At 36.0% G+C, this 27,893-nt stretch overlaps 1 protein-coding gene across 2 annotated transcripts in view; it reads right to left on the bottom strand.

The window, feature by feature from the left end:
- CDH12 (cadherin 12) overlaps positions 1-27,893 on the bottom strand; it is a 150,954-nt gene that overhangs the window by 38,483 nt on the left and 84,578 nt on the right. For both annotated transcript variants that reach the window (XM_041475909.1, XM_041475908.1), the window contains 2 exons: positions 26,100-26,267; positions 8,533-8,720 (listed from right to left, as the gene is read on the bottom strand). In XM_041475909.1, the coding sequence (XP_041331843.1) occupies positions 8,533-8,720; positions 26,100-26,267 (356 nt within the window). The remainder of the gene's footprint in view (positions 1-8,532; positions 8,721-26,099; positions 26,268-27,893) is intronic.

Raw genomic sequence — 27,893 nt, forward strand, 5'->3', positions numbered from 1 at the left:
CTGTCACAGCCAGGATAGATTTTAAATTCTTCAGTTTTCTGTCTTTATCACAATAGGACATAATTGGCCAAATGACTGACTGGTGTAAATTGAAACAGCTCCATTAAAATCAATTGAGTTACCTTGACTTGCATTAGCTGAATAGCTACCATAATGATTATAAATCCTTATAAAAGACTTTGTCATTTCAGTAGACTAGATGCTACCTTGCTACCTTTTTTTTTTTTTTTTTTGAGCTGAGGATTTAAAATTAGCCACATAAATTTTAATGCCTTAGAAATAATCAGACTTGAAAGTAATTCACTACCAAATGCAACCATCCTCCTACAGACAAAGTTACCAGAAAAGCCAGTATGGGCTGCACCTTTGTGTCTGCACTGACAGAAAGAAGAAGAAACTAAGCCTGAGAAGAAACAGACAAAATTAAGTCTGGTAGATCTCATGTCCCAGTGGTTAAACCCTAAGATGTTGCCTTCACTAAAAATAAAAATGTTGGTCCATTATCCAGATTGCTGCCACACTGTATTTTTATTTTCTGTACTACAAGTGCACACTTGTTATGCATTGCCAAAATAATTTTACCCCCCAAAAAAAGAAAACTCTTCTCCAGATATTTATATTAATTGGGTAACACTTTTTCAAAAAACATAATAAGAGGAGAAATATGAAGTTTAAGGACTTTGTCAGGAGAAGAAAAAGTCAAGGGTTAAACTAGAGATAAATGATTAAGACAAAGAAAGTAAGAAATCTAAGCTCCCATATAGGTAGTAATTCTGGGTAATACCTTGTATGTATTTTTCATACCACCAAAATTGCATTAAAACTTTTCAGACTGGCTCCTGTAATACATCAGTATATTTGCAAAGAGATGTATTAATGGAAAGAGCCATAATTCATGCAGTCTTTGCAGGCTGTCTTTCACCAAATTACTCTTCAAGCACTTATGCGAGATCATGGTGCATGGGCAGTGCCCAGTCACAACATTTCGTGATGCAAGGGGAAAAGAAGGCAGGAAGATTTCAAACAGTTTTGTCTATTGATATATTCAGACTGGCATATTTTACTGCACAAGTACCCAGGAAGCAGGCAAAGTGGCTGCATTACTTCTCTACTCCCCAGCATTATGGGAAAATACTAAAGTATATTTTTAAAAAGACAGTGTGTTCCCAAGAAGCGATAATATTTTTCCACTGTAATCTCAGAGCAACTCATCTTCTTTTTCTGTCCTTCTATGGGTCTGATGATAAATATAGTTAGGGGTTATGCGGCCAGTGCAAAGCACAGATGGCAGTCAAAATAAGAAGAGACAGGCTGAAAATGATGAGCCATCATGAGAGAAAGAAATCAGTGACAGACTCCCACAAAATAGCAGAAATTAGCCTTTAGCCTAGGTGAGGCTAAACCACAACTGAAATGTATGGAGAGTTGAAAAATGTTGCAAATGTTAAACTAGGACTTAATTTCAAATAGAAAAAGATTTTGTACAACATATATCATGTAGCAAGAGTATGGTTTTATTGTCTTGTGTGAATGGGGATTGCATGCTACAGTCTCCTGACCAGTTCTGGTTTTCCCATATTTGAACAGTTAAGTCATATAGATAGCATTGACAGTTTAAGATTTAGGTTTTTTTATGAATTGTCCAGACTCTGCCTGAAAACAGTAGAATTGAACGTCTGCATAGGTCTCAGGCAAAACCTTTTGGATTTTTGATTTTTGGTTTAAAACATGTTAAAAGCCCATTTCATTATATTTTTATTTTTTAGTAGATATCACTAAAATCTGTCAAGGAAATGAGTGGTCCACACAATATTTTACCTGTACTAAAACAACAACAAAACCCCAACAAACAAACAAACAAACACCTCCATCATTGTGTTTTGCTGTTATATAATAACTGTCTGAGGGTGCTCAGTCCCATTTTCATTTTGAATCTGGAATAGGGCTAAGGAAATAAACACAGTAAAATGTTTGAATTGTACAAAAATCTCCAAACCAGCCCTGTAAGGTTCTTGAAATGTCTTTCAATAAAACAGATTTTAATTAAATTACTTCATAGATTTTTTTTAATAAGCAAGAAAAATATGTATTTCTTCTATAAAAGTAATTACATGCAGAAAGTAAATTTGAATAAGGCTTTTATTTTGCAAAGTTTGTTGTTTTGCTTTGGTTTTTTTGTGTGCAGTAAACAGCATATTTGCTCATAATAAGGTGATACCTTATTAACTGTGAACTATTAAATAGCAGGAGTATTTCTAATTGATATTCTAAGTACCAGTGACAGAACAGATGTATTTGACCCCCTCAACTTTTCCTCATCTGCTTTTCCTATGTAGAGGTTACCAGCTGCTCTATATAGTTGCCTAGTAAAGTGTTATCAGCATATACACACCTGTGCACAGCAAAGCCATTCTACAAATCCCCAAATCAAATACATACTGACAAATTACTTTACCTTGCAACTCTGTAAGTACCATGAATGGACTTATTTAGTATGACTAGGACAGCACAAAAACAGCTCTGTATTAGAAATAAACATATTTTGAAATATTGTTGTTTTCCACATTCAAGGCAGAAGAAATGCTGCTATAGTGGGAAAGAGAGAGAAATAATTAAAGAACTGAAAGAAAAAAAATGGTCCAAAAGATACAATGAATTCTAATGATAAGCACGACAAGGGTGGAAAAATAATTACCCTGTCAGTTTGTTCTGCTTCACAAAGAGGCAGGACTGGAAACCCCAGAAATTTCTGCTTTTTATCCACAGATATCCACACATAAGAAATACTCTCTCACATAAGAGCGTATTGTTTCTGATAGAGGTTTTCACCTACAATGATGGAAAAGCTACATTTTCGGATGAGTTTTTAAGCGACAGGACATATGGATAGTTATGGATAGTGCGACTGGGTTGACAGGAAGTGCATAATAAATTAGGCTTGACTTCATAATAGCATTGTGCAATTGCAGAATAGCTCTGGGTCATCTGTGCTGGTCTCAAAAGCTGGAAACACTTTTCCCTTCAAATGGGTTGGGCATCTATGCATTTTGTTAAATATTGGCATAAGACAATTTGCTGTGCATTGACACAATTTCTGCATGAGCAGTTAAGTTTCACTAACTGGATTTCTGCACTGGATTCTAAATAGCATAAAGAAAAAAGTGGTTTTACAAAGCAGGTTTTAGTAAAGTAGGTTCTAGATCAACCAGGAGCATTCATTAGTTAAGTGTTTAGAATGCACAGTAAAAAAACGAGATCTGTAGTGAGTATTTCAAGATTTGATGGCAAGTGGACAAAATATATGTCTGTTCTGTATCTGGAGAAGGGGAGAAGCTGACCAGTGTCAGGGGTTCAGTTGTTTGCTGCTCTCAAGCTTCTCACCAATTTCTGAAGGCGTCTTTCCCTGTTTCAGGGAAAACCAGACCAAACAGCTCTATCCACAAAGACTGAACGTCTCCTCTTCCTTACTTTGTCTGTTGCTCTTTATGATCGTATCTGCACACAGCTCACCATTTTCTGCCTGTACTGAAGGACTTAATATCACCTGCTGATCCTCCTCAAAATGCACAACCACTATTCCCACTCCCACAAACCCATGAGTTACAATTACAGGCAGACAGTGCCTGTGCTCACACTTGCGGAGTTAATTCCCTGCCTTTGGATAAAGAATGGGTGGGGTGGCATGCGATGAGAAGTCTGTACAATTTTGGTAGTAAAGCAAGGAGTAGCTTTAACACAGTTCTCACTGAAGGACATTGGGAGTCTGCCTTATGCTTACTCTTGTGTGGTACAGGTGTTCTCAGACCACTCTTAGATTACAGCAACTTCCCAGAGCTATGTACATGGGCTGTCCCACAGGCAACACAACTGAACTTAGCCCACAGTCAAGGCACTATTTACTGACTGCATTAAAGGCTTCTAAAAAGTGCCTCCTGAGGTTAAAAGGAAGCACACACTCCCAATACTTTCCTCCAGCTTCTGGTTCTGTTAATTGTCCCCCAATTTCTTCTATTTTATCATCACTAAAGTCACTGTTTCTCATTGTGCAATGCTATGACATGCTGGGATTTCATGGCCACAGCTTTGTCATCTGATCAATTAGTTTTAGTCATGGTGCACAATTTACACAAACCAAGATGTGTTTGTCCCCTGAATTTTCACTGAACCATGTGGAGAAGTTCACCCAGTATAGTGGAGCAGTGTAGGATCACAACAGGTGAAGCTTAGAAGAAGTTGTTTTCCAAGGTTTTAATGAAACTCTGCACAAATTAGTAAAGTGATGTTTTCAAGCAGAACAAGTTCAGTGCCTGAATCCTACTCAGTTTCTGGATTAGCACATGCTGAGCTAATTAAAAGGCTTCTGCACAAAATGGGTTTATTTTATAAACTCATCCTTGGTTTAATAAATTGACAACTTTTCAGAGAAGGTTGGAACCTTCTATTTTCCTTTACTGTTGTGCCTGGCCATTAAAGATTGCAAAATCAGTCCCTTGCCTGGGACTGATGCATCTGAGGCCACTATACCCTGGCATGAAGGCGATGGCCCCTTCTGTTACCATGTTTCTTATAGCTTACACCCACTGTAGTTTGCTGAAGATTCAGGTACAATAGAAGATGCTATTTAAATACCAAATGCAATAAACACTTTATTAAACAACATTAGATAAGGGAGGGAATTATAATTCTATTCCTAATATAGCAATATTTCTGACTATTTACAGAGAACTGTATACAGCACTACCCTTAAGCCAAGTTTCCCCCTCCCCTTTTTTAGGGGTATTATTTTCCTTTATTTTTTATTTTTAGAGGCAAAAAATATTACAGTACTAACCACACAGTGGTGCTGGATGGCATTTGGATGATTTATTTAGCAGAATATAAGAAAAGCCATTTCATTTTTAACACATGTAATTACCACAATACTAGTAGTAATCAAACTTATATAGGATCATGGCACCAAAAAAATGAACAACCAAAACAGATGATTTAAGATTTTCAACTTGTCCAGCTGTAGCTGTTCTTACCCATTTCCAAAGTAGAGAATGGCATCCCTGAAGCAGAGAATGGCCTTCTGCATCCATCAACATAGTGTGCTAAAAGGAACAGTTTAGTCTGTGCTATTTTTTTCTCATCAAATGTATTTTCCACCAAAAATAAAGATAGTCCAGGAGGGCTTCATTTTTTACCAATTTTGATATAGAAATCTCTCAATGTTTTTCTGCATAATAACAGATAAAAAAGCATCTATGCAGTGATGGACAGTTTCTGGCTGCAAGAAACTTTTCAGGGAAAATAAAAGCAAATTTTATAAATGGTATTGCAGTGGCTCAGCACTGAATTAATGCAGCACTTACAGCACATGCTTACAGAATATGCTATAATAGACAAGAAATTGCAAACTTGTTTTTAAAGCATATAGCACTTTTTATTAGTAGCTTTCACTGTTTATTATTTATAGTTCTTAATTGAATGTGTCGGTCTTATTCATTCACCCACTTTCATTTTTAAAAATACTTCAATACATACTTAAATATTTGCATAATTCCACAAAGTCAAATGAGGTTGTGTCAATTTTATTTTTTGCTTCACCTCTCTAATTTTCTTTCTGCATGCCCTAATGACATCCTTAAACATTTCCTGAGATGCCTGCCCACTTTTCAAAAGATTTTATAACCTCTTTTTTCTCCATAGTTTCTTCAAAAGCTCCCTGTCCAGACACGTCAGTTTTTTGGGTCTTTTTTCCTGCAGCTGTAGCTTGTCCTGTAGCTAGTCTTTTGACTCATAGGGATAGCCTGCTCCTACACCTTCAAGATTTCTTTCTTAAGGTATGTCTATCCTTCCTGGACCCTTTGTTTTTAAGGGCTGTTTCCCAAAGTACTCTCTGATCAGCATCCTGAAGAGGCTGAAGTTTGCCTTCCAGAAGTCCAATGTAGAGTTTAGTTGATACTCCTCCTTGTTTCACTGAACACTGGAAACCTTATGATCACTGTACCCCAGATAGCCTCTGACCACCACATCTCCCACCAACCCTTCTCTCTCCGTAAACAGAAGGGCTAGCAGAGCCCCACCCCTGGCTGGTGATCTTCAAACATCCTCCAGCAGCTTACAGAATAATATATCCCCCTCTTCATCCTGGTTGGGTGGTCTATAACAGACTCCCACTAGGATGTCTGCCTTGATGGCTTTCCCCCTGATCCTTACCCATAGGCACTCAACCTCATCACCATTGACCTCAAATTCTGTCTTGTCAAGAGACTCCCCAGTGTACAGAGCCACCCCACCACCTCCCCTTCCTGTCCCATCCCCTTGAAAAGCCTGTGACCATCCATTGCTGCACCTCAGTCGTGTGAGTCATCCCACCGTGTTTCTGTGATGATGACTACGGCCTAGCTTTCCTTCTGCACCATGGCTTCCAGCTCCTCTTGTTTGCTGCCCGTACAACATTAGAGTACATGCACTTCAGGTGGGCTCATCTCACCCTTGACTCTGACTTGCCACTCTTAGGCTCATCTCTGGAGAGCCTGGTTTCATCCCCTTCCCCCTTCACACCTAGTTAAAAGGCCTCTAAATCAGCCAGTTTATGGGCTAAAATCCTTTTGCCCTTGTTAGATAGATGGATGGAGCCTCTCTGACTCTAGCAAGCCTGGTGCTGTAAAAGTTACCCCATGATCAAAAAACTCAAAATTGTGCTGATGACACCAGCCCTTAAACCACTAAACCACTTATTGGTAGCATGGGTTTTCCTGTTCCTTTCATCATTTATCTCTGTCACTGAAGGAACTGAGCAGAGCACTGCCTGCACTCCTGTCTCATCAACCAATTGACCCAGAGCCTTGAAGTTCCTTTTTAATTACCCTGGCACCCTTCTTATCAACATCATCACTGCCAACCTGGAAAACCAGCAGTGGGTAATAAATAAACTTAACCAAAAGTATAGAAAATTCTATTGCTGTGTATAATTAAAAAAAAAAAAAAAGAAGCACATAGGAGGCTTAGGACTAATGCAAGGAGAACTGAATTCTATCAAAAACCTGGTCTTGATGATCTGGTCTCGATGATGAAATATTAATTTTTTAATGGTTCTTGCTTACTGCATTTTCCAACTGGCAGTGCATATGGAGGGGTATGCAGCTGCTCAGCCTGACAGCTCCAGATGGACCCATTTTTGAGTCATCTGCACGGAGGGAAAAAAGGTGACCAGAACGGTTTTTAAAAATGAAACTAAGTCTACAAATTCCCATTAGGAGGAAACAGAACACTCAAACCTTTAGTCAGAAAAGAAGGGGGGTGTTAAGAGGTCAAAGAGTTTGTGTCTCATTGACAAATTACTTCCTGTGAGTATAGTGGCTTCCATTTTATGTCATTAAAACTAGCAGAAGTGTCAGTGACTTGAGATCATCATGTTCTTTAATGCACCCATGGATAATTTACTATTTCCCAGGTAAGGAAGTTGAAGCCAGGACTTCCATTATTAGAATGGATATAATTCAAGTATAGATCAATGGTCAAAGCCAAGGAAAGTTAAGCACCAGCATTCTAAATTTTCTTAGAATTAAAGCTTCACTTTTCCTAAAGCTTATCTTAACATACATGTCCAGAACTTTTTCCTTCCCAGACACTTGCAAAGAGTTCAGCTAATAATTTGGTTTTTTTTACAAAATCTACACCTACAAGTCTGAGCTGTCTATAAAACATAACTATGCCTTCCAAAATGACCCGTGGTTCAGATTTCTTTCTACAGAACATGTTGATCATTGGTGTATATGTAAATGCCTGGGCTCAGAAAATAACAACTGGTTAAAATGTGAAATTCCCTGTTTTGATTTCTCCTACTAAGTGCTTCAATCACTAAATTCTAAAGGAAAAGCACCCTCTCCATCTTTGAAATTCATGAATTCAGTAATCTTTAACTTATTCTAGTGTACTAAAGCAACATCAATGACCGAGATGTGTGTTTTTCTGCATGAGTATCTTATAACCAGCTACTTGGAACGCTATCACGAGTTTGGAAGTAGGGCATGGCTATTTGCCATTTGGGACTCTTCCACCCTGAATAAAAACTGTGTTCACCTTAGTACTTTACAATATTCATTCTCAAAATAGCAAACACAAAGTCAAAATTTTCAAAATAAAAATAAATAAAAATGCTTATAAGTCAAAATTTATTACATTCTATCTAATATAAAATATAACTCTTTCATTCCATGCTCTGAATTAAAATGTTTTTTACATGGTTTTAGGTAGAAAACTTCCCAAGCAAGAGAAATTGTACTTTCTAGACAGAGACTAGAATTGCTTCTTCACCATGGCATTATTTATGAAACATCACACCTAATTGTATATGAAATGAAAGATTAAACTGCAATGTATTTTAACATGAAGATCACAACTGTGGATTCAAATAGAGCTATAAACTACTTATGTAGGACTACTACTGTGAGCTACTTATGATGTAAAATTGTGAAACATTTAATTTCCTTAGCTGGTTTACCACATGAGACGCAGGCACATTCACCCATTGGTGCCACATACCTTTTTCAGTTTAATGACTCCTTCCTGGGTGTACTCATCTGTTGTGATGTCAAACAAGTTTCCTCCATCTCCTGGAACTATGTTGTACTCAATTTCTGCATTTTTTCCAAAATCAGGGTCCACAGCTCTGATCCGTCCAATAGCAGAACCAACGTGAGAGGTCTCAGGTACTTTTAAGTGGAAGATACCTGTGACAAAGTGGTAGACAGTCATTCTTGGGATTTCTTGGTAATTACAACAGGTATTTCTGATTAAAATCATGGAGTCTGGGTAAAATAAAAAGACCTAAATAATCTGATTAAAATTAGGAGAGGAAAACAACAAAGGTTTTGAAAAATATATTCCAGTTTTATCTATTGACTCCTTAGATTCTAGATTTTGTCCATTGCAACTGCAAAGTCATTAGAATATATGTCTCTTGAGATATATATCTATATTTCTATCTTTAATTTTTCGCATGTGGTTGACTCTCTTGAATTAAATTGTACTTATAGATAGTAGTACAATTAGATAGCACATGTTTTTAAACACTTTCCTCCTCCTGTTTGTTTTTTTTTTGTTTTTAATTTTGTTGTTCCTTTTTCATTTGCTTGGGTTTTTGGTTTTTTTTTTTGTTTTTGTTTGTTTGTTTGTTTTGGGTTTTTTTTTTGTTTGGTTTAGTTTGGTTTTTTTTTAGAAAGTATATTTATGAATTTCAAGTTGATTGAAAGGAAGAATTCAATGGAAAAAGTTTTCACCCAGTTCTTTAAAATTCAGTACTATTAATACACAACTGCTTTTAGAAGATATAGAGTATTGTTCATACATGAACCACCAGAGGGTGCTCTTACTAAAATTTCAGGGCTAAACAATTTTTAGCTTAGAACACTTTTGCTTTCAGATTATTTACTACAATCTATAATTTAACAAAAAAAAACAAAAACAAAAACAAAAACAAGCCACCAAAAATTACACACTTTTAAAATAAGTGTTGCTGCTGGCATGTAAGGAGAAAATGGTTTCATTCAGGCGAACAGCTATGTTGAAAAATGCTAGACATAATAGAGCTAAATGTGAAAGTCAAAAGTGCTTTGAGGCAGCCTTGATTTTCGCAACAGCGGTAGCAGCAGGCCTGGGCTTGTAACATGGTGCCCTGACCTATTTCACTGCTCCTGAAGTGTCTGTATTCCGTGTTTAGTTGCACCTCTTGCTGGAGTTACTACTTTGCTCAGCTGCCAGTGAACACCTCCACGATCAGTGTTTACAGTGGGCAGGCAGAGCTCACCTTTTTTCATGTAGCAGTCTCTGCTGTCAAAACTGCCAGCAACTTTTGGAGCTGGTTTTAAGCCCAGGATGTTTGATTCACTTCATCCTGTCTCTCAACAAAGCTAGCCCCATCATTTTATTTCCCTTGGTTCATTTTGTTTTCCTGGGTCAATGTTCCACAGCTCTCACAGAGCAGCCCCTTCAGAAAACATCAGCAGTGGCCTGCTCGGTTCTGCTATGTGTGACATGTGGGAAGAAATTTGCACCTCTTTTTCAACAGCATAGCAGGAGAGGCACCTGTGACTCTTGGGAGACACACTAGGGGGATGTCTCAGAGATTTCCACCTGGCAGTGGTTCAGCCACATATCACAAAATGAGGCCCTGAAAAGCTGTATATTATGTAACAGCAGGATACATGACTTTCACATTCAGCTGCTGAATTAAACAGCAGACAATGTTCCCTGTCGTTATCTCCTTACAATGCATGCTGTGTCAGCTTTATCAGCTTCACAATATTTTCAGGTGAGGAACAAAATGACATTAGCACTCCTGGATTAGGAGCAGACTTACTCTTTTCTGAGCTAGTCATTTGAGGTATAATACCTATATAATTGTCTGTTTGATTGCCTCTGAAAAAATCTCTTCTGTTTGCTTCCCCCCCTCTGGCCAACAGTATGCAAAGTATACCAGAAGGCAAAATTTGCCTTTTTTCTTAGAGAAAATCCCCATAAGTAAAGTCAGCTTGTACCAGCATTTACTTCTGGACATCACAGTGTATAGGATTGTATTATCCATTGACTGAGCTACTGAAGACTGAGCATTTATCATTTCACTACATTTCTTTCCAAGGGAACATACTAAAGGAAGCTGTACTTCTTAGTGTTTGTCTAACAGCAGGAAAGGATTATTGTGACACAAAATGGTGTAATGACAAGATAGCCTCAGCTATTTCTCAGATGTATTTCAGTGATTCTGACTAAAGAACAAAATTTCAACATGGTATTCACGATACAATCAGAAATCCTCCTATTATTTAATGTCATTTATAAACACATGCATTACTGGGTCTCTGCTATGCAAATTATGAAGTAAAGAGACCAAAAAGGCCTATATCTACACTTGAATCTTATATTAAGTTTCTGCAACATAGTCCTAGCCCTGATGTCCCAGTCATTTACTGGCACTTATATCAGATAACAGAAATCATTGCTGCAGTCACTGCTGTTTGCATCCACAATTTTAGTGAAAATCAAATGTAAGAGCATATGATCAAAGATTTTTCCATCTTTGACAAATTGATCTATTTTTAGTGATCTGAAGATCACTCAGATTCACTAAAACAAGCATTTCCCTATAAAATATTGCACCTGGATGAAAAGCATATGGGACTTACATGAAGTCAAAGACTAAATTATTAATTTCTCATTGTTTAGGCTTTTATCAGTTATTTTCAATGACTTGGCATTTCATCATTTCCAGAAATTCAACAGCAATAAAGATGGGGTCATCCAGACTAATTTGAAAGTCTGAAGCAGTCTTCAACCCTGCAAGAGTCATATTTCTAAAGACATTGTATGTAATTACAGTCCATTGTCCTTCTGTGATATTATCTTCACAGCACATGGAAGCTGTTAACTGTTCTACTGTGACAACTTACTTCCAGAATAAAATAAATGGAAACAAATAATGTATATTGCTGCCAGCTCACAGAAAAACTTCAAGGGAATACAATATATAGCATGAAACCCCCATTCCCTTCCTCCCCACCCTCAAATAATAGAATCCTAGAATCACAGAATATGTTGAGCTGGAAGGGACCCAAGAGGAACACTGACTGCAACTCCTGACCCTGCACAGGAGTCCCTGAGAACCACACCATGCGCCTGACAGTGCTGTCTAAAAGCTTCTTGAACTCAGAAAGGCTCAGTCTTTGTAAGGAGAACATTTGAAATGATCCATATATGCTATACATCAAATGAGATAGAAAGACAGTTTTGTAGATTTTTATTTTTCTGTTTCCAGCAGACATTACTTGCTGTGGACTTGCTGTGACAGTTTAGCATTATTCATTTTTTATTGTCCATTTTGCCTGTATACACTACTACCTCCATTTGCTATAGAGATATATTGAAACAGGCCTGAGTAATAGCCTTTTACTCCCAAAGGTCCTGAAAACCTTGTTCTCTTCAGCTTCTAGGAATGATGGAACAAGCACTTCAGACAAACTTACGCAGCAGCTGGTTATGCTGCTCAAACAGTTCTGTCAAATTTTGTTGATGTGACTTATGTGGCAGAATTTCATGGGGGCACTGGCACTGTGCCAGAGTCAATCCATGACAGCTGCAAATACTATTCAAACATTTTTTTCTAATCTGTCACCATACTTGTACTGTGCAAGATTACCCTCTTCTGAGTTTTTTTTTGTCTGTACTTTTTTCGGCTTTCTGGCACTTGCCAAAGTATTGCGTTGCAGTGGACCACAATAGCATGATTCTTAAAGGCAAAAACACTGAAGTTAAAAAATTTATCTCTCTTTCTTTTAAATCTTTAATGCTTCTTCAGGAGAAAAAACCAAACCAAACACCAAAACAAACAAAATAAAAACAAACAGCCCCCCAAAACAACCAAAACCAAACAAAGAACAACAACAAAAAAACACAACAAAAAAAAAAAAAAAACAGCAACACAAAAACCAAACAACAAAACTCAAATCCACCAGACAGTGTGTTGTAATATTCTTTTAAATTCATTTTCCAAGGCATTTTAATTTTTACCCTGATCCAGGTAGTAAAGACACTGATTTACATCTGTTTAGGAATAATCATAAGGCAACAGTTCATATTTTCTCACTGGTGTTTTAACTACAGTATAATAGGCAAAGGAAAGTACAATGTAAATATATAAGCATACGCTCAATATATTAAACCTGCTACATGAGCTACACCTAATCAGCCTCATAAATAGCAGCATCTGATGCATCCATTCCTTTCCTGGATGTGGCTCTGTGCCCTGCAGAGGGGCAGGGACATTATGTGGGGGAAAAAAAGCTAGGCTGTGTCACCATGCGCCTGATGCAGGTCACGCATGATCTGAGATGGGCTTGTAAAACTTTAGTTATGGAAAAGATCCTTCCAGTCTTTAACCCACTTCTCTGAGTAAGGGTTTGTGGTCTCATTAGATATAACATAAACATGCTTAAAATTTTCTGATTCTCTTCTGTGGATTCCAAAGTCCTCATCTAGAAAAATGCATCTCCAAATGTTGCAGAGATTGTGGATGTTCAAGAGTCACCAGTACTTCAAGGGAAAATGAGCAGAAACAAAAACCATTTTGAGTTTGATCCTGCCCTAGTTTAGGATAATCCACATGATGGATCTTCTCCAGAACTGGCAGCTCCTGAGCCAGCTCTATCTGGCTCCTGAGCCAACCCTCTATCAGCCCTTGAGGTGAGTTAGCAGACTGTGTTTTTGAAGCCATCCTCCTTCCACCTTCCTATAGGTAAAATTATGTTCATCATACTGGTATAATTTTTGTATATTGAAATATTCAGTATAATAATTTGCTGGTTTTTGGGGTTTTTTTTCCTACTGATAAGGTGTTGTGGTCATATAGCTTTCTAAAAATAGACCTACCCACTGCATGTCAGAGAATAATTCCACAGACATGAACATCCCTCTTGTTGGAGCAAGGGTTCAGGAAATGGGAAATGGCAGTTCATTTTTTTTATTTCAAGATAGTCAAGCCCACAGCTTTTGCCTTCAAAGTGTGCTGGTTGTTGCATAAAGAATACTTGTTGCAACAGCAAGTACTCTGTTTAACAACAAAATGTAAAAATAATTATAGAAGCAGTTGTTTGGAGGCACACACTCAGATGTGTCTCCTAATACTGAGGCATGGATAACTTGATCTTCTTTGAAGATCTTAAATCATCTTTGTATGGTAGTACAGTTTTATCAAGAGGGGAAGAAAATACTAGGTTCTGTGAATTTCTCAAATTTATAAAGAAGAGTTTCTTTAGACAATATGGAGTTTCCATGTTCCAACAGGCTGAGAGAACTAATCAAGTTCCTGAGTAACTGCTTTAGTCCTGATGTTTTTGTTGTATACAAAAGATCCCACCTTTATCACTTCCTCTTTTTGACTTTGCCAAAGCATTCACATGTTAGTGTAGCTTTCTGTAACTCTGAAGGCTTACGTGGCAAACCAGTTCCACATGATAAGTTTCATTATATATCATAACCAATGAAGAATTGTTCTGCTAATATCCAGTCTACTCACTAGAAATTACTACCAAACAAAATAATCCAATGAGAGAAATCATTTTTGGGGGATATAGTCTAAAAGCTTGAATCAATTATTTTGTATATAAATTATATAGTGATTATAAAGAATTATCAAGGTATAGATTTCTATATCTATATATATATATATATAGATATATATCTTTTTTCTATCTTATAGATAGAAAAAAGTTTTGAGGAGAAGATATCTTTCCTTTTTCAGAATCACAGGCAGCATGTAATTGGCATTTATCAGGTAGGTTGCTTGGTAATATTTCGGTGATCACACCATCACCATGAAGTAAATCAATACGCTTGTTCCCTTCATAAAATTTAAATTGAAAGATACATGTGAAACATTAACATGATAAAAAGTACACTTTCAAGGATGCAACATAGAGTTTGTAATGCTCTGCTTAACATCCCTGCTTCTTAAATATCTTGCCGGAGACTTTTCATATTGTCTTTATCACTCTGGCACAAGATGTAATAACACAACTTTTACTACAATTCATTCACTCTTAGGAATATGGTTAAGCCATTTACTTTAGGATCTAAGCCAGGTGCTCTAAATCATCTGTATTGGAAGAATAATTTTTTTCTCCATCGACTAAGGAAATTAGGTTCCTATCTTAAGTCCTCCAAGTCACACCTCAGTTGTATCCCTAAAATCACCTAAACAAAGCATTCTCAACATCTGTATTACTCAAAAAACTCCTTGTGAAGACTTAATTTTTACATACTCATTAAGTACATTTCATGCAATTTTTTTCCCCTGAACTCCATGTTACTTTTCATCCCCATGAGGGCAGAGGATAAGGCCAAAAGATGAAATTGTGAAATCAAGTACATGTTTATAATAGTTTCCTATACTTTGTTTCAAGTTTTGGTTTATTCTCAACAGTTTTATTAATTGCTTGTGAGTTAGTGTGTGATATAGATAGGAAAATAGTGATATAATGGGATAGAAATTGTGTATTTTGCATTTGTCTTCTCTTATACTTTTATAGCAAGTATGCTCAGCTTATCACCAGTGATGTCTATGTTTTACAATTTAAGTGTTTTAAGTAAGCTCTCCCTGTAAACACTGCTCATTTTGCAATAAAATGCAAAAGGCATGAGTGCTTAATTACAGGTCTTTCTCTTGTAAGCACTAGACAATCACATTTACAAATTCAACAAATTTTCCATAGAAGCCAACAAGAATAAAATAAATTGTCATGAATTCAAGACAAAACTTAAAAAATATACTCTAGAGTATTTTTGTTATTTTATTTTTATTTTTATAGCTTTCTCTCTGCAAATATACTGAAGACGTATTTTGGATTCACAGAAGACATTTACAAACTGCTTGGTATCTTCAGCTCAGCTTCTACTGCTGTCATTAGGAACATGTGGATTGTTGCAAGCACTTGGCATCCCATTTAATGCTTTTACAAGGAGTGGAGCACTGCTGAAAATCTGCATACAACTGTAGTTCTTAGATATTTTTGAAAATCATGAGTCTAAACTATTGTGATTATAATTAGATAACTACATATGGTCTGTTTCACTTTATGTTGCCCTTTAGTCTCTAAATTTTCAGAAAGTAATCTCACCATGGTTAGAAGCAGAAAGGATATGTGGATTTCTTACTTAGATGGAAGACCTCAGGGAGAAAGGCAGATGTTGCCAGAACTGATAGTGACACAGCAAGTGACACTGTTGTCAGTGAGTCACTTTGGAAGCAATTCTCAAAGCATTGCAAGGCAACCCCATGCTGTTAAATCTGTAGCCTTAGCTACTTTTCAATATCAGAGTAGGCGGAGATACATGGGGCTTTTAAGACATACCAAGGTTACTGAGAGTAATTTCATGCATCCAATCTAAATACTCTCTGTGTTTTGAATGAATAATTTCATCACTCCCCACAGAAAACACATTGTAGTGGAATGAATGACATGATTCCTGCCAAAGGTTATTGAATTTCTATGAACGGTTTTTATTTGCACCTTCTGTACATAAGGTAGCAGATGTAAAATACCATTATTAATGATAATAATCTACTATGATGGTAACTATAGTGTTTAAAAACAATTTACCTAATCTTTCCATTAATGATTAATTACTACTTAGAGATGATGATAGGAGGGAAATGAATTAACAACAGAATGTTATGACAAATAGACAATATTTAACTTTTAATCACTATTGTGCTCATTTGTATTTCTTGAACTGTTGTTTACAGTGCAATCAGAGCATTGTATTTCAGCAAGTGAGAAATTACCTCTATCTTTCATTGACTATGGAGTAGTTTGAAGAAATAGCTATATTTGGGCTTATGCTCTGCTTTGCAGCTAAGGGTTCAGTCTCTCACAGTTTAGACTTTTAAACATGTGTTTTGGTTTCATTTAATGCGTACTCCAAATTGTCCTCAGATAACCTTTGTTACTTATGCATTCTAGAGAAAGTTAAAAAACAATGTAAGTGTAGCAGACAAAGAATTTGCTAAACACTTAGTGTTTTGTGAATCTGTGATAATTGAATATCTCCCCCTCCAGCTGATTTCTCAGTTTTCTTCCAATTAGTATGCTTTGGTTGGGAATTCAGTTATTCAGTCTGAATAAAATTATTCACTCTTCAAGATGCTTTATGATTAAGAACATGCAACAGTGGCAGCTACAAAAAAGAGAAGAAGTTTCCAGGGAGTTTTTACTGAGGCTACATGCACCTTGGGGGGAAAACCAGCTCTTACTAAAAGTGCATGAAGAATTCTGATATGGAAAAGAATAAGAAAAAAATTAAGAAAAAGTTTGCCTAAGTGTAAATAGAAATTTTTATAAAGGTTAAATTTTAACTCCTTTATGCTGGACACACACAAATAATGATAGAAGACTACTTAACTGTGGGGTATTGTGACCCAAAGAGGGCTGCATGGCCTGGATTACAAAGCATAGGCTCAAACCAGTTACAAATATTACACAGAAATTTAATGTTCCAGCCATTCTCTGTGGCCCAGAAGCCAGCCAATATAAATGGCCTCATTCCATGTTATTAAATTCTTTTACCCAAACCAAAATAGGTCAATTCCATGGAAAGTGACGGCAGAAAATAGTTCCTGACCTGTACTAATTTCTCCAAATGCCCTGAAATTCTCAGAGAAAGCTTTACTTGGTGTTGATCAAAACTGTGCCCTGGACTGTACAGACAACGTAAAACTCCAGGAACTTTCCCAGATATTCTCATGTCCTTCTTTTTGCTTTGAAAAGCAAAATGTAATAAGCCATTGTATATTTTCTTTTAGTCTATGTAAAAATGCCCATAGTTACACTGATTGAATGGTGGTGACGGTAAAAGAAAGATACAGAGGCTTTTTTATGACTACCTGCCAAATATGTAACTCAAGTGAGTGAAATAGAAACAGCAGGCAAGGGTCACTGAGCTGTGTGACAGGGCAGAGGCCTAAACATGTAAGATGAAGATGTAAAGAATTTATCTGGGATGGTGAAGCCTCATGATTTCAGTATAGCAAAATATGGAGAAATGTAGAGCTGGGAGTGACTCAGAAAAATATAAATTCATTTTGCAGTGCTATCATTGGGAAAGGAAAAAAAAATCTGCTTGTGTAGTTGAAGGAGAAGACGGCCACAATCTGGTTATACGATGAAAATGAGATCAAGGATAAATATTCGTCTCTCACACAGCAGAGTGGAGACAGGATTGCATGTTGAAAATAAGAATATACAGGATGGAGAAGAAAGAGAGGCCAAAGGAGGATGGGACAGGTGAGAAGCAAACACAAATTGTACAGAGGTGTGAGACTTGGAAGGAACCTGGAATACAGAGGGGCTAACTTTCGTTCTTGTCCTGTACAAATACTGGCCACCTGGTATTTGTTGTTGTACTGATTTGACTGTAGTTTTACTGATGCTAAAGCAGTAGTGAATCAAAGGTAATGCAATCAGAAATGGGTGCTCTTTTCCTGATTGGTTTGCAATTGCATGAGTCCATTTCTGGAGCCTTTGCATTCCTATCTTCCACCACTGTTTGAAATGGTTTGTTAAAGTACGTGTTTAACTCAAAAATGAAGTTTTAATTTATTCATAACTCACAGTAAATGAAAATCAGACTTGCGTAAGATTTTCTGACATAAAACAATATAAGCTTGGTTAACAAAATCAAGCTGGTTCATTTTTCCTTTTATGTCTTATGGCATAGACATTAGAAAATTAAAGATGGAGAAAATCAGGATTTGACCTTCCCTCCTTTTCTGATTCAAAGCAAGCTCTGGCTCAGTCTCACAACTAATCTCTGCCTGCAGGCTAGTCTGCAATGAATCTGTCCACCTGTCCTGTGCAGGTATCTCCCAATTGGTGTAACAAGTAATTAGTTGCTGGAACTGAATTAGGACATCTTGTCTGCCAGGCAAATTTTTTAATCAATGAAAGATGGACTCATTTTCATTCTGAGATGCAAGTGCTGTATATAAAGCACAACTTTTAACAGAAATACCGAGAGAAGCCATGTTTCCATATCTAAATTACAGGGAGTAGAACAACTCCCCAGAAACTCATGCAGACTTGTTAAAATGCTTAATTAGGCAGATCTGAACCTTAATCCTGAGTACATTTTCTAGCTAAAGAAAAACAAATAAGTTTTCTGGTTCTAAATTGTCCAAGAAGGAGGGAAATAATCTCCCTCACTTATTTTTAAATCAAATATCTGCTTTCATTATTTACATTTTTTAGATTAGTGAACAGAATAATTTATTAATCACATGATCTTTTTCTATAGATTTCTAATGCACTACTGTGTGGGATTTGTGTTGCATTTTTCTGAAAACTTTAAAAGTAGATACCATTGTCTCTCATAAGCTACTCATCCAAAGCAATGGATTAAAATATTTTCCTTTCTATCTCTTGTGGACCAGAAGACATGTTCCTTGCACTCTGCTTCTGAACCAGTTTTTCAGTATAATCTGAGCTAGACTTGTTCAAAGTCACTTGAATGGAATCAACCCCATTTAGTTTACTGATTTAAAAACTGACCAGCTTTAATGTAGTAAAACTTAGCCCAGTTGATGCATGTGCAATTTCTGTGATGTACTAGGTTTCCAATAATATATAAATAAGTAACTATGATAAGAATTTTCAATCTAAGAAGTGTGTATGCATATGTATATATAGGCAGGCTATTCCCAGTTCATCACTTGATTGTTCTTTCTTTTTAAATATTTCTACAGATTGTAGTACTTGACAGTAAGCCTTTTCAAATAAACTTCAATAAATAATCACAGAAAAATAGATTCAATCTAAAGGGTAATAATATGCAAAGCCTATTCCCAATATATAATGCATATTATGACTATATAATAGATCATCCAGTTAATAGATCATTCAAGTGCCATGCCAAGGTTAAATAACTAAGAGAATCATAGGCTAGTTTATGTTTGCAAGGGTCCTTTTCACTTACACTGAAATTCCTGGAATTGCATAAATGGAAGGTATTTTTCTCTTTGTTTCTGAATTGTCTATTTTATGAACTTCATTCTCTAAGATCAGTGTTTCCTGTGCTGTCTCCAACAGAGGATTTAATATATTCTATGGAATACACTGTACTGGCCACTGAAATCCAAATCTAATTACCTGCAAACTCTTACAGTATGGACTGAGGTGCAAGGTTATAGGAATGATCCTTCAACCTTGCTTTATTTTAGGTGTCACCACCAGAAAGATGAATAGTTGTGTTTCTGTTTCCAAAAATGTTAGCATTTCTGGAAATTTGCCATGTTCTTTTATGCAAACTATCTTGATAGATTTCACTGAGATGCTTTTCGAAAGACCAATGACAGCAAAAAAAAAATGGTCCTTGTGATGTCTAGGCCTTGCTCTACAGCTGTCTGAATATTTTAAGTGTGGTTGCAAAGCTGCCCTGAGATAATGGTTTCTGACCATCTGAGATGCATTTTTTTTAAAGCAAAAACATGCACAAGTAGACAAAATTCAAATGTTGGGTTCAAACCTTAATTAATTTCTCTCCTATTAGAAAAAGCTTTTAAACATTCTCTCACAAAATTGACTTCTATTAGCTGGAAATGATGTGATAAAATATAGCTTTATCCAAATAGTTCTTTTGAGTTCAGAAAAGCAAATTCAGGAGGTGTCACCTTAAAAAATGCACACCCTAAAAAGAAACCAAATTTATTACTGGCTTCATAAACACTTGAAATCTTTTATTTGCTAATATTAGAATAAATACTATATAAATTTTAAAATTCAATTTCATTTCTTCCATGTCAGGGTCTTATTTTCCAAAAGCATATTTATGTAATATTAAAACAAAAATACATTCTATTTCTTTGACTAAAATTATTCCATGTGCTTTTATTGCTCCGCATATAAGAGTTTATATCTGTAAATTGTTTTTACACTCACTCTTGTCAGCAGTGAACAAAAGAAAGAGACTGGAAAACTGAAGCATAATAAACTTACAAAGTATGAATCCACCATTTCACTTAATTAGTTTGATTCCATAAAGAATAATTTATAGCAACTAATTATGCAGTTTTTGTCATTTAAATGTTGAAGTAAATATAACCCATCCATTTTTTCTTGAAGCTTATTTTAAGAATTGGAAACAAGCCACTGCTGTCCTGGCAGCTTGCTCCGACTGGTCCTCTGCTCGATGAGTTAAGGGTTAGCCCATTAGCTTTCAGGAATTATGTCCTTAAATATGTTTTTACTTAGCCAGCTATCATGTACATAAGTAGCGAGAGAAAGGCCATTGGTCCCTTTGTGGACCAGGATGCATGCTTACACATACACAGCTTTTGTTCCCTCCTCTCTGCTCAAAGGCATTGTTGTGTTATACCAAATTTTTTTTCAATTACTTGAACATTGTTGTTATGATAGGAAAAGTACTTACCTTTTCAGTCATTGCCTTATTTTTTTTCCTCTTGTTTTGGTAAAAATAGAACTTTGATATGAAATATTTATTTTAATATTTGCCAAAAATATCTATCTTTAACAATGAAACATGCACAGCAATGCAGAAAGCTGCTGTACTAATGAAGAGCCAGGGAAGAAAAAAATACTCCTGGAAATAAATTTTTACTGATAAAATCATTCAGATTAATTTTTTCCTACTAGGTTTAAAGAAAATATCAGTTTACTGAAGTGTCAGTTTTCTAAAATGTGGGCCAACAGATACCTGCAGGTCAAACTCTGACAGAAATATATGTTTAGAGCTTTCCTCTCTGTTACACTCCTCATTACTAGGAGACATGCAAGGTGGGAGTTCCCCACTGAATACGTTCAAAAGCACAGGTTCTAAATAAGAAATTCCATGTTCAGCAGAATAGTCAGTGGTTTTTCATCACTGGATGCTGATAACCCATCCAAACCTGCCTGTCTCCTTAAAGGACCCTCAATGAGATGAAGGTGTTTCATGATACATTTTTTTTGCAAGCTTGTAATGTATTATTTATCAATGTAGCTCCTTCCAAATATTAATAATACATGTTCTCCTATTTCTGCTGTGAAATCTTTTTTTTTCTCCAGCTTTACTAAGTTCAGAAAATAAATTTAAACTTTATCCTGTGAAATATTAGGTGATCTATAGCATGGCTTCTTTGGCATAAGTCCTTTGCAAAACTGTGGTCCTGATTATGTGACACAAAAACATTAACGCTGCAGCAGTTTGTGTCCTTTCTTCCAGTCTTCACTTCCTCCCCTTGCTGACCAACGACGAGCAGTGGGATACTGGAGGTCTCAATCCCAGCAGCACCCAGGGGTCCTGACCTCTTGCCAGGCCTGAACTTGGCACCAACATTGACTGGATTCTAAAGACTTATTTTTCACATAAACTAAAATTCTTCACAAGTATCCTTTTAGCTATGGTAGTCAAGCAAATGGCAAACTCCTTTTCCTGGCAGGTAATTAGTCCAAATCATTGCAATGCTTTCAAGGAAAAAAAAAATGAATAATACAGTTGTTATGTTTGAAATATAATTCATGCTCTACTTTTTCTCAGTTATTTAGTTTAGCTGTAATTAGCCTAGCACCTCTGTGAATTTCAGGCACACTACACATCATCTCATGCTGTGTAACCAAACAAAGCTGACTAAGTAAATCTACATTGATCAAAACTGTTGCCTCTAACACATGAAAAAAAAAAAAAAAACCAAACAAAAAACCCCAAAAAAACCCAAAAAAACCAACACGTGACCAATACTCTGGAGTTCCCACACTGACATGTTAAGTGTTTGTTATTTTCACTATCAACACAAACCTCCAATCTTATTCTCATCTGTTTTGTTGAGCATCACTGCTGTAATTTGTCTTTTGTGACATTTGATATTATAGAAAGAAAAGGTTTTCAACCTTACTAGCATGCAAAGTACAGGACAAGCTTGGTCTCTTGTGTGTGATTTATTTTGTTTCTTCATAGCAGCAATTGTGCAAAGATGTCATAACTGCAATTCATGCATTAAATGAGACCTGGAGGCTATCTTCTTCAAAGAGGATGATATATTCCATGGTTTCTCTGTGTCATGAAAGCCATCTGACATTATGCGAAAATTGTGCATTTTTGCACCACCACAGCAGATGAAAGCATACAACAAAATATAAAATACTAAGGCCCCTAACAACAAAGGAAGTAAAACATACAACTGAAAACCAGAATGGGAGTGAGCACTGGGCACATGAAGCTTGCCGATGTACTGAGTTTTCAGTCTCCAGACAGTTAGATTATTTCCTGTTGTACCCATGGTACCCTTCCAAGAGCTGAAAAGGAAGCTGAAAGGAAGGGGCAGACTGCAATTGTGGGCAGTTTAACAAGCACTGAGGATGAAGGCAGTAAGAATGATGGTACGAAGAGGCCCTCTGGGATGATATGCTTATTGATCAGGTTTGGAGCATCCCACAAGTGCTTTGACAGCATGTCATGAAACTAAAGGACATATCATGTGAGGTCTGATAAAATAAAAAAGTCTTAGGATTGAAATTTAGGCTAGCAAATGAAACCTGAAGATTAGGACGTTGATAGTAGCATAGTTTGAACTAGTCTCACCATGTACAATCAGGAGAAAAAGATTGAAAGGTAGAGCTTTAAATGCCTGGCTGAGAAAACGTGGTGAGGAGAAGTGAGTCACAATATTAGAATGTTGGAGCACTTGTTAAAGAAAAGGAAAAATGGCAAAATTCCTTTTGGCCATGAGAAAAATAGGCTTATGAAAGTTTAAAAACTTTTCTATGACCATTGTGATACCAAGTGAAAGGTTCAGGAGAATTTTCAGGTGTTGGAAAGCATAAAATTAGAAAAAAAAAAAAAAAAAAAAAAAAAAAAAAAAAAAAAGCAAAGGTATGCAGTTCAGACAAAGGGTGAAGTTATGAGAATTCTGCATTCTTCACTGGAGAATGCTACAAAAAGAGATGACAGACAGCCCAGTAGGAATTGCAGAAGTGGTAGCTCATGCAGAATCAAACTAGGGACCAGTAAAGATGAGAAAGAAAGCCATAATACAAAGCCAAGGGTTAAAATGGGACCTAGTTACCCTAGTAGAGGTAACTTTAATGCTTAATGCTAAAGAAGAATATCAGCATTATACCTGTGTTCAATATCTGTGGGAAAGAAGAAAATCAGTCAGGCAGCATAGCATCAAGGAGCAAAGTACGCAGGAAAGTCACAGCAGACTTTGTCCGTGGAGGAATAATGATGCTTGTGAAAGGAATCTTTGTCAACTAAGACTTAAAAAGAGGACAGTATTAACATTGGGTATTCAGGAAAAGTTCCCTAGTTATTCTACACTTTACAACAACTATAATTAGCTTAAATGCAATACTTGTGCAAGAGCAATAAAAACTAGAATTACAAGATGGTTGTATTCAATTAAATAAATAAAAATATGAAAGTGTAAATAAATAAAACTGAGGCATATTACTATAGAAATTCTGAATGGGATAGCTAAGACTGTTAAATCACTATGGGTGGTGTGGATACTATCTAGGGATATAATTTAGAAGACCCACAGCAAATGCACATATCCATTAAAAGGAAAATCTGTAAGGGCAAACAACATAGCTAATAAAAGAAAGAACACATCTTTCAAAAAAATGAAGTTATATCTCAGAGAGGACAATAGAAAGAACCATAAAACCTGCTTTATCTATAAAACCACAATAAAGAAGACAAAAAATGAGTTTGAATAAATCTCTGTAAAGAAGCTAATAATAATTGTCTTTTAAGACATCTGGAAAAAAAAGCCTAAGAGGAACTGTATAAAGCCAGCCCAACACTGAAATACATAAGTGCTCAGAGAAGATAATATCACAAACGTAAAACTTACTATATTTTTTTCTTTATTGTTAGTGTAGAAAAAAACCTGAGGAGGATTTTTTTTTTTTTTTTTTTAGTCCTAGAACTTTATAGGGGACTCAGAAGAAGGTTAAATTAGCTATAGAAGCAGTTGTGGAACAAAGAGACACAACAGTAACAAATCATTTGGATTAGCTGTTACATGCCAAGAGCCTGAGGAATGAAATAAGGGAACTATTATGATGTGCAATATTTTGCTTCAAACCACTGTGGCAAAAGAAGGTTTGGAGGTATAATATAACTCTGATTTTTTTTTTTTCCCCAGAAGTTCTCCAGGGAGTCCAGGGGAGATAAGGGTGGATATGACTGACATGTACAGGCAAAACTGTAGGCAAAACAGTTGGAGCAGATTTACTCAATTCAGAGGGAATTTCCCATTCTGAAAAATAAGAAATCAACACAGCTTCTCTAAATAAAGCTGATATTTTGCAGTGCTTTCTGAATTCTTTGAAGAGGTTAACATGCAGGCAATTATGTGAAGATGGATTAAAAACAAATGAGGGGAAGCTGTTAGTTGTATGATATATATTAATCTGTGTACCTCTGACAGAGGTTGTGGACTCTGAAATTTAACATAAATTTCAAAGCAATGGGGCAAAATGCTGCAAGAAAAATACATTGCAGGTTGTTAAATATAAAGACATTAGAACTAAGTACAATTCGAAAGTAAGGAAGTTTTATGAAGTATTGCTTGGCTTGTTTTGTAGATACCATTTAGACATGAGTGTAAGAGACAGAAGGAATGACCAAATGCATCCTTCTCGTAACATGATTTTTCTTACATGCTTGCAAAAACACAATTTTTTTTCATACTGAGTAAAAGAAGAATAATTTTTATATGAGAAAAAACTTCACAGTTGCGGATGTGGTTTTGTACCTATGGAGTATTCACGATACATATAGTGGGATTTCAATTCATAGGCAAGAAAGAGATGCAAAGTAAAAAGCTGCCATGATCTTACTGCAGATTCATGCAATATATTCTAATATGAATTAGCCTTACTAACGAATTTTAGCAACTAATTATTTTGGCATAGTTATCAAGATATATGCTTGATTAGTTTCTGCATTTTGAAGGTCCGGAATATACTAAACTTCAGTAAATTTATGGAGACAAGTGACAATCCTCCTAATCATACACAGACTATGAAACTCTTTAAATTAGCATAATTCTGAAAAGCTTCATTTAAACTAACTGATGTGAAACATAATAAATTATCAGTGAATGATCACTGTTTTGAGGCTGTATGTGTTTTCAGGGATAGATATCATCTTCTGTGCCAAGACATCTAAAAATCTGTTCCTGAATATCATATCAGTAATGCTTAGCATGAGCCAGCTCTGCCTTTGGTACTTGGAAGTCTCAGGTAATAACCTTTTGTAATTTGAAGGAGTTCATGCAGTTTCCCTTGACAAAATAGCATTTCCCAAATAATTATTATAGTGTAAATGAAAGGAACTCAGGCTCAGGCTAGTTTTGTGGAATGATGGTACATATCCTCTTAAACATTCAACTCATACTTTCAAATTGAGCTTTATATTATTTTTAAAAAACAGGATGTCTGATTTTTTTCATCGTATACTGTTCTTTTCCCAGGATCTCAATTTCTTATCTACAGGATTTTTCCAAATTAATACTTTTAGTCATGCTTATTTGAAAATCAGTACTTTGGAATATTACATACTCTTAGGAAATCTGGGTGGGTTGTCGTTGACATCCGTGAGAGTAATGTTTACAGTGGTAGTACCAGCTAGTCCTCCCAGCTGTCCTCCCATGTCCTTGGCTTGGATTAGAACTTGATATTGTTCTTTCACTTCTCTGTCCATATTTGGCAAAGCTGTTCTTATTACACCTATGAGAAGAAATGGGAAAGAAAAGGAGCAAATAAAAAAAGGGCTGTGACTGTCTATTCCTACAAATTAATATCGGATCTCGAACGAGGAACAGAATTCTTCTGAATGGTTTGATGAGAGGAGGTCACATGAAAACATGCAAATCACTCAGGCTTTTCAAAAGTGTTTCTCAGCTATTCAATCACTCAAAATGACTGTTTTGTCTTTTCAATGAGGTTATGAATGGATGAAAGAGAATGATGCATTTTCACTTGGGATGTGAATGCTGTGATCATAGGTTTGCCACATCAGGGATGAGGAACACTTATACAGAGTAAGGGAATGTGGAAAGAGGTGGCATTGCATTGCAGAGCCTGCATCTTCAATTCTTTCCAACCATTCACTTAATAATAATTTCAAGTTACTGCAGGCCAAGACAATGTTCCTCTGTACAAAAGGAGGTCTTTATTAGAAGACACTTCCTTTCCTAGAGAAAGTTTTCTTGATATAGCACAAATATGCAGTGAAAATTTGGGACATTTCTTTTAAAAAAGGAATTAAATATCACAGTAAGACATTGCTTTGAGTCTTTAGTGATTTTGGATAGCTGCTATCTAAGCAGATGTGCCATAATCTCCCTTTGGATATGCTAAGAATATATAGAATTAAAAGGAAAACATGGAGAGTGAAAGAGGGGGAGAGAAAGGGAGAGGTACTACTGAACACACAGATTAACTAATGAGGTTGTATAAAGCTAAAAGGTTTGGGGTACTAAAGACTTTTTCTTGCAATCAAATATGTAGGTGGAAATACATGCCTTCATCAAAATTTTACAAATACAAATAGCATTGCAAAATTTATTTATGTTATTTATTCAACAGTTATCAGAAAATGCCTAGGCACATTGGTGCAGATAACATGCAAAATTGAAAAATAAACCAATAGTAAGTATGTCCTTCCTGGTTATTATTGATTTAGAAAGTATTATTTTCTAGTATTAAACATTTTGATGTCAAAAGCAGGTTTTTACCTGGCGTTAAAATGAGTCTGGAATGGCAAGAAGCAAACTTCAAGGACCATTCTTATCTTTATAGCAGTTAACCACTGCTGTCTTAACAAGCCAGAATAGGAATCATTAGCTTATAATACTTTTTCAGAGTCTAGAAATAACGTTGACCTAAATCTGCTATTTCTGGAACCTATTAAAAATTCCCATTGAATTGAACTCCATAAAAATATCCTTTCTAGCCACCTGTAACATGATGATAAGGACAATATTAGGTATCACCATTTTCCTGCCTCAGGATGGCACATAGTATACTGCTTGCAGTTTGCTTCAAATTGAAATATTGAAATTTAAAACTGAAAAAAATTTGTTCATATTCATGAGATTCAGAAAAAGTATATTTTTGCAAAGAGGATGAACCTTACAGGTTTCCTCTTGATTCTCTTAAACTTAATTAATGCTTATTTTGGCATATATTTTGTGGAGGCTATATGTTCCACAGTATTTTACAACAACCTTTGTATGTTCATTCCAAGGAGAAAAGACCTATGGGAATGAAAGCCCTCTTGTGTCATACTAACAAAATTAAATATGAGAATTACAGAATCAAACTATGCTAAGTTGGAAGCCACCCATCAGG

The sequence above is a fragment of the Pyrgilauda ruficollis genome, unplaced genomic scaffold (assembly GCF_017590135.1).
Source record: "Pyrgilauda ruficollis isolate IOZ18807 unplaced genomic scaffold, ASM1759013v1 scaffold37, whole genome shotgun sequence".
Lineage (NCBI taxonomy): Eukaryota > Metazoa > Chordata > Aves > Passeriformes > Passeridae > Pyrgilauda > Pyrgilauda ruficollis.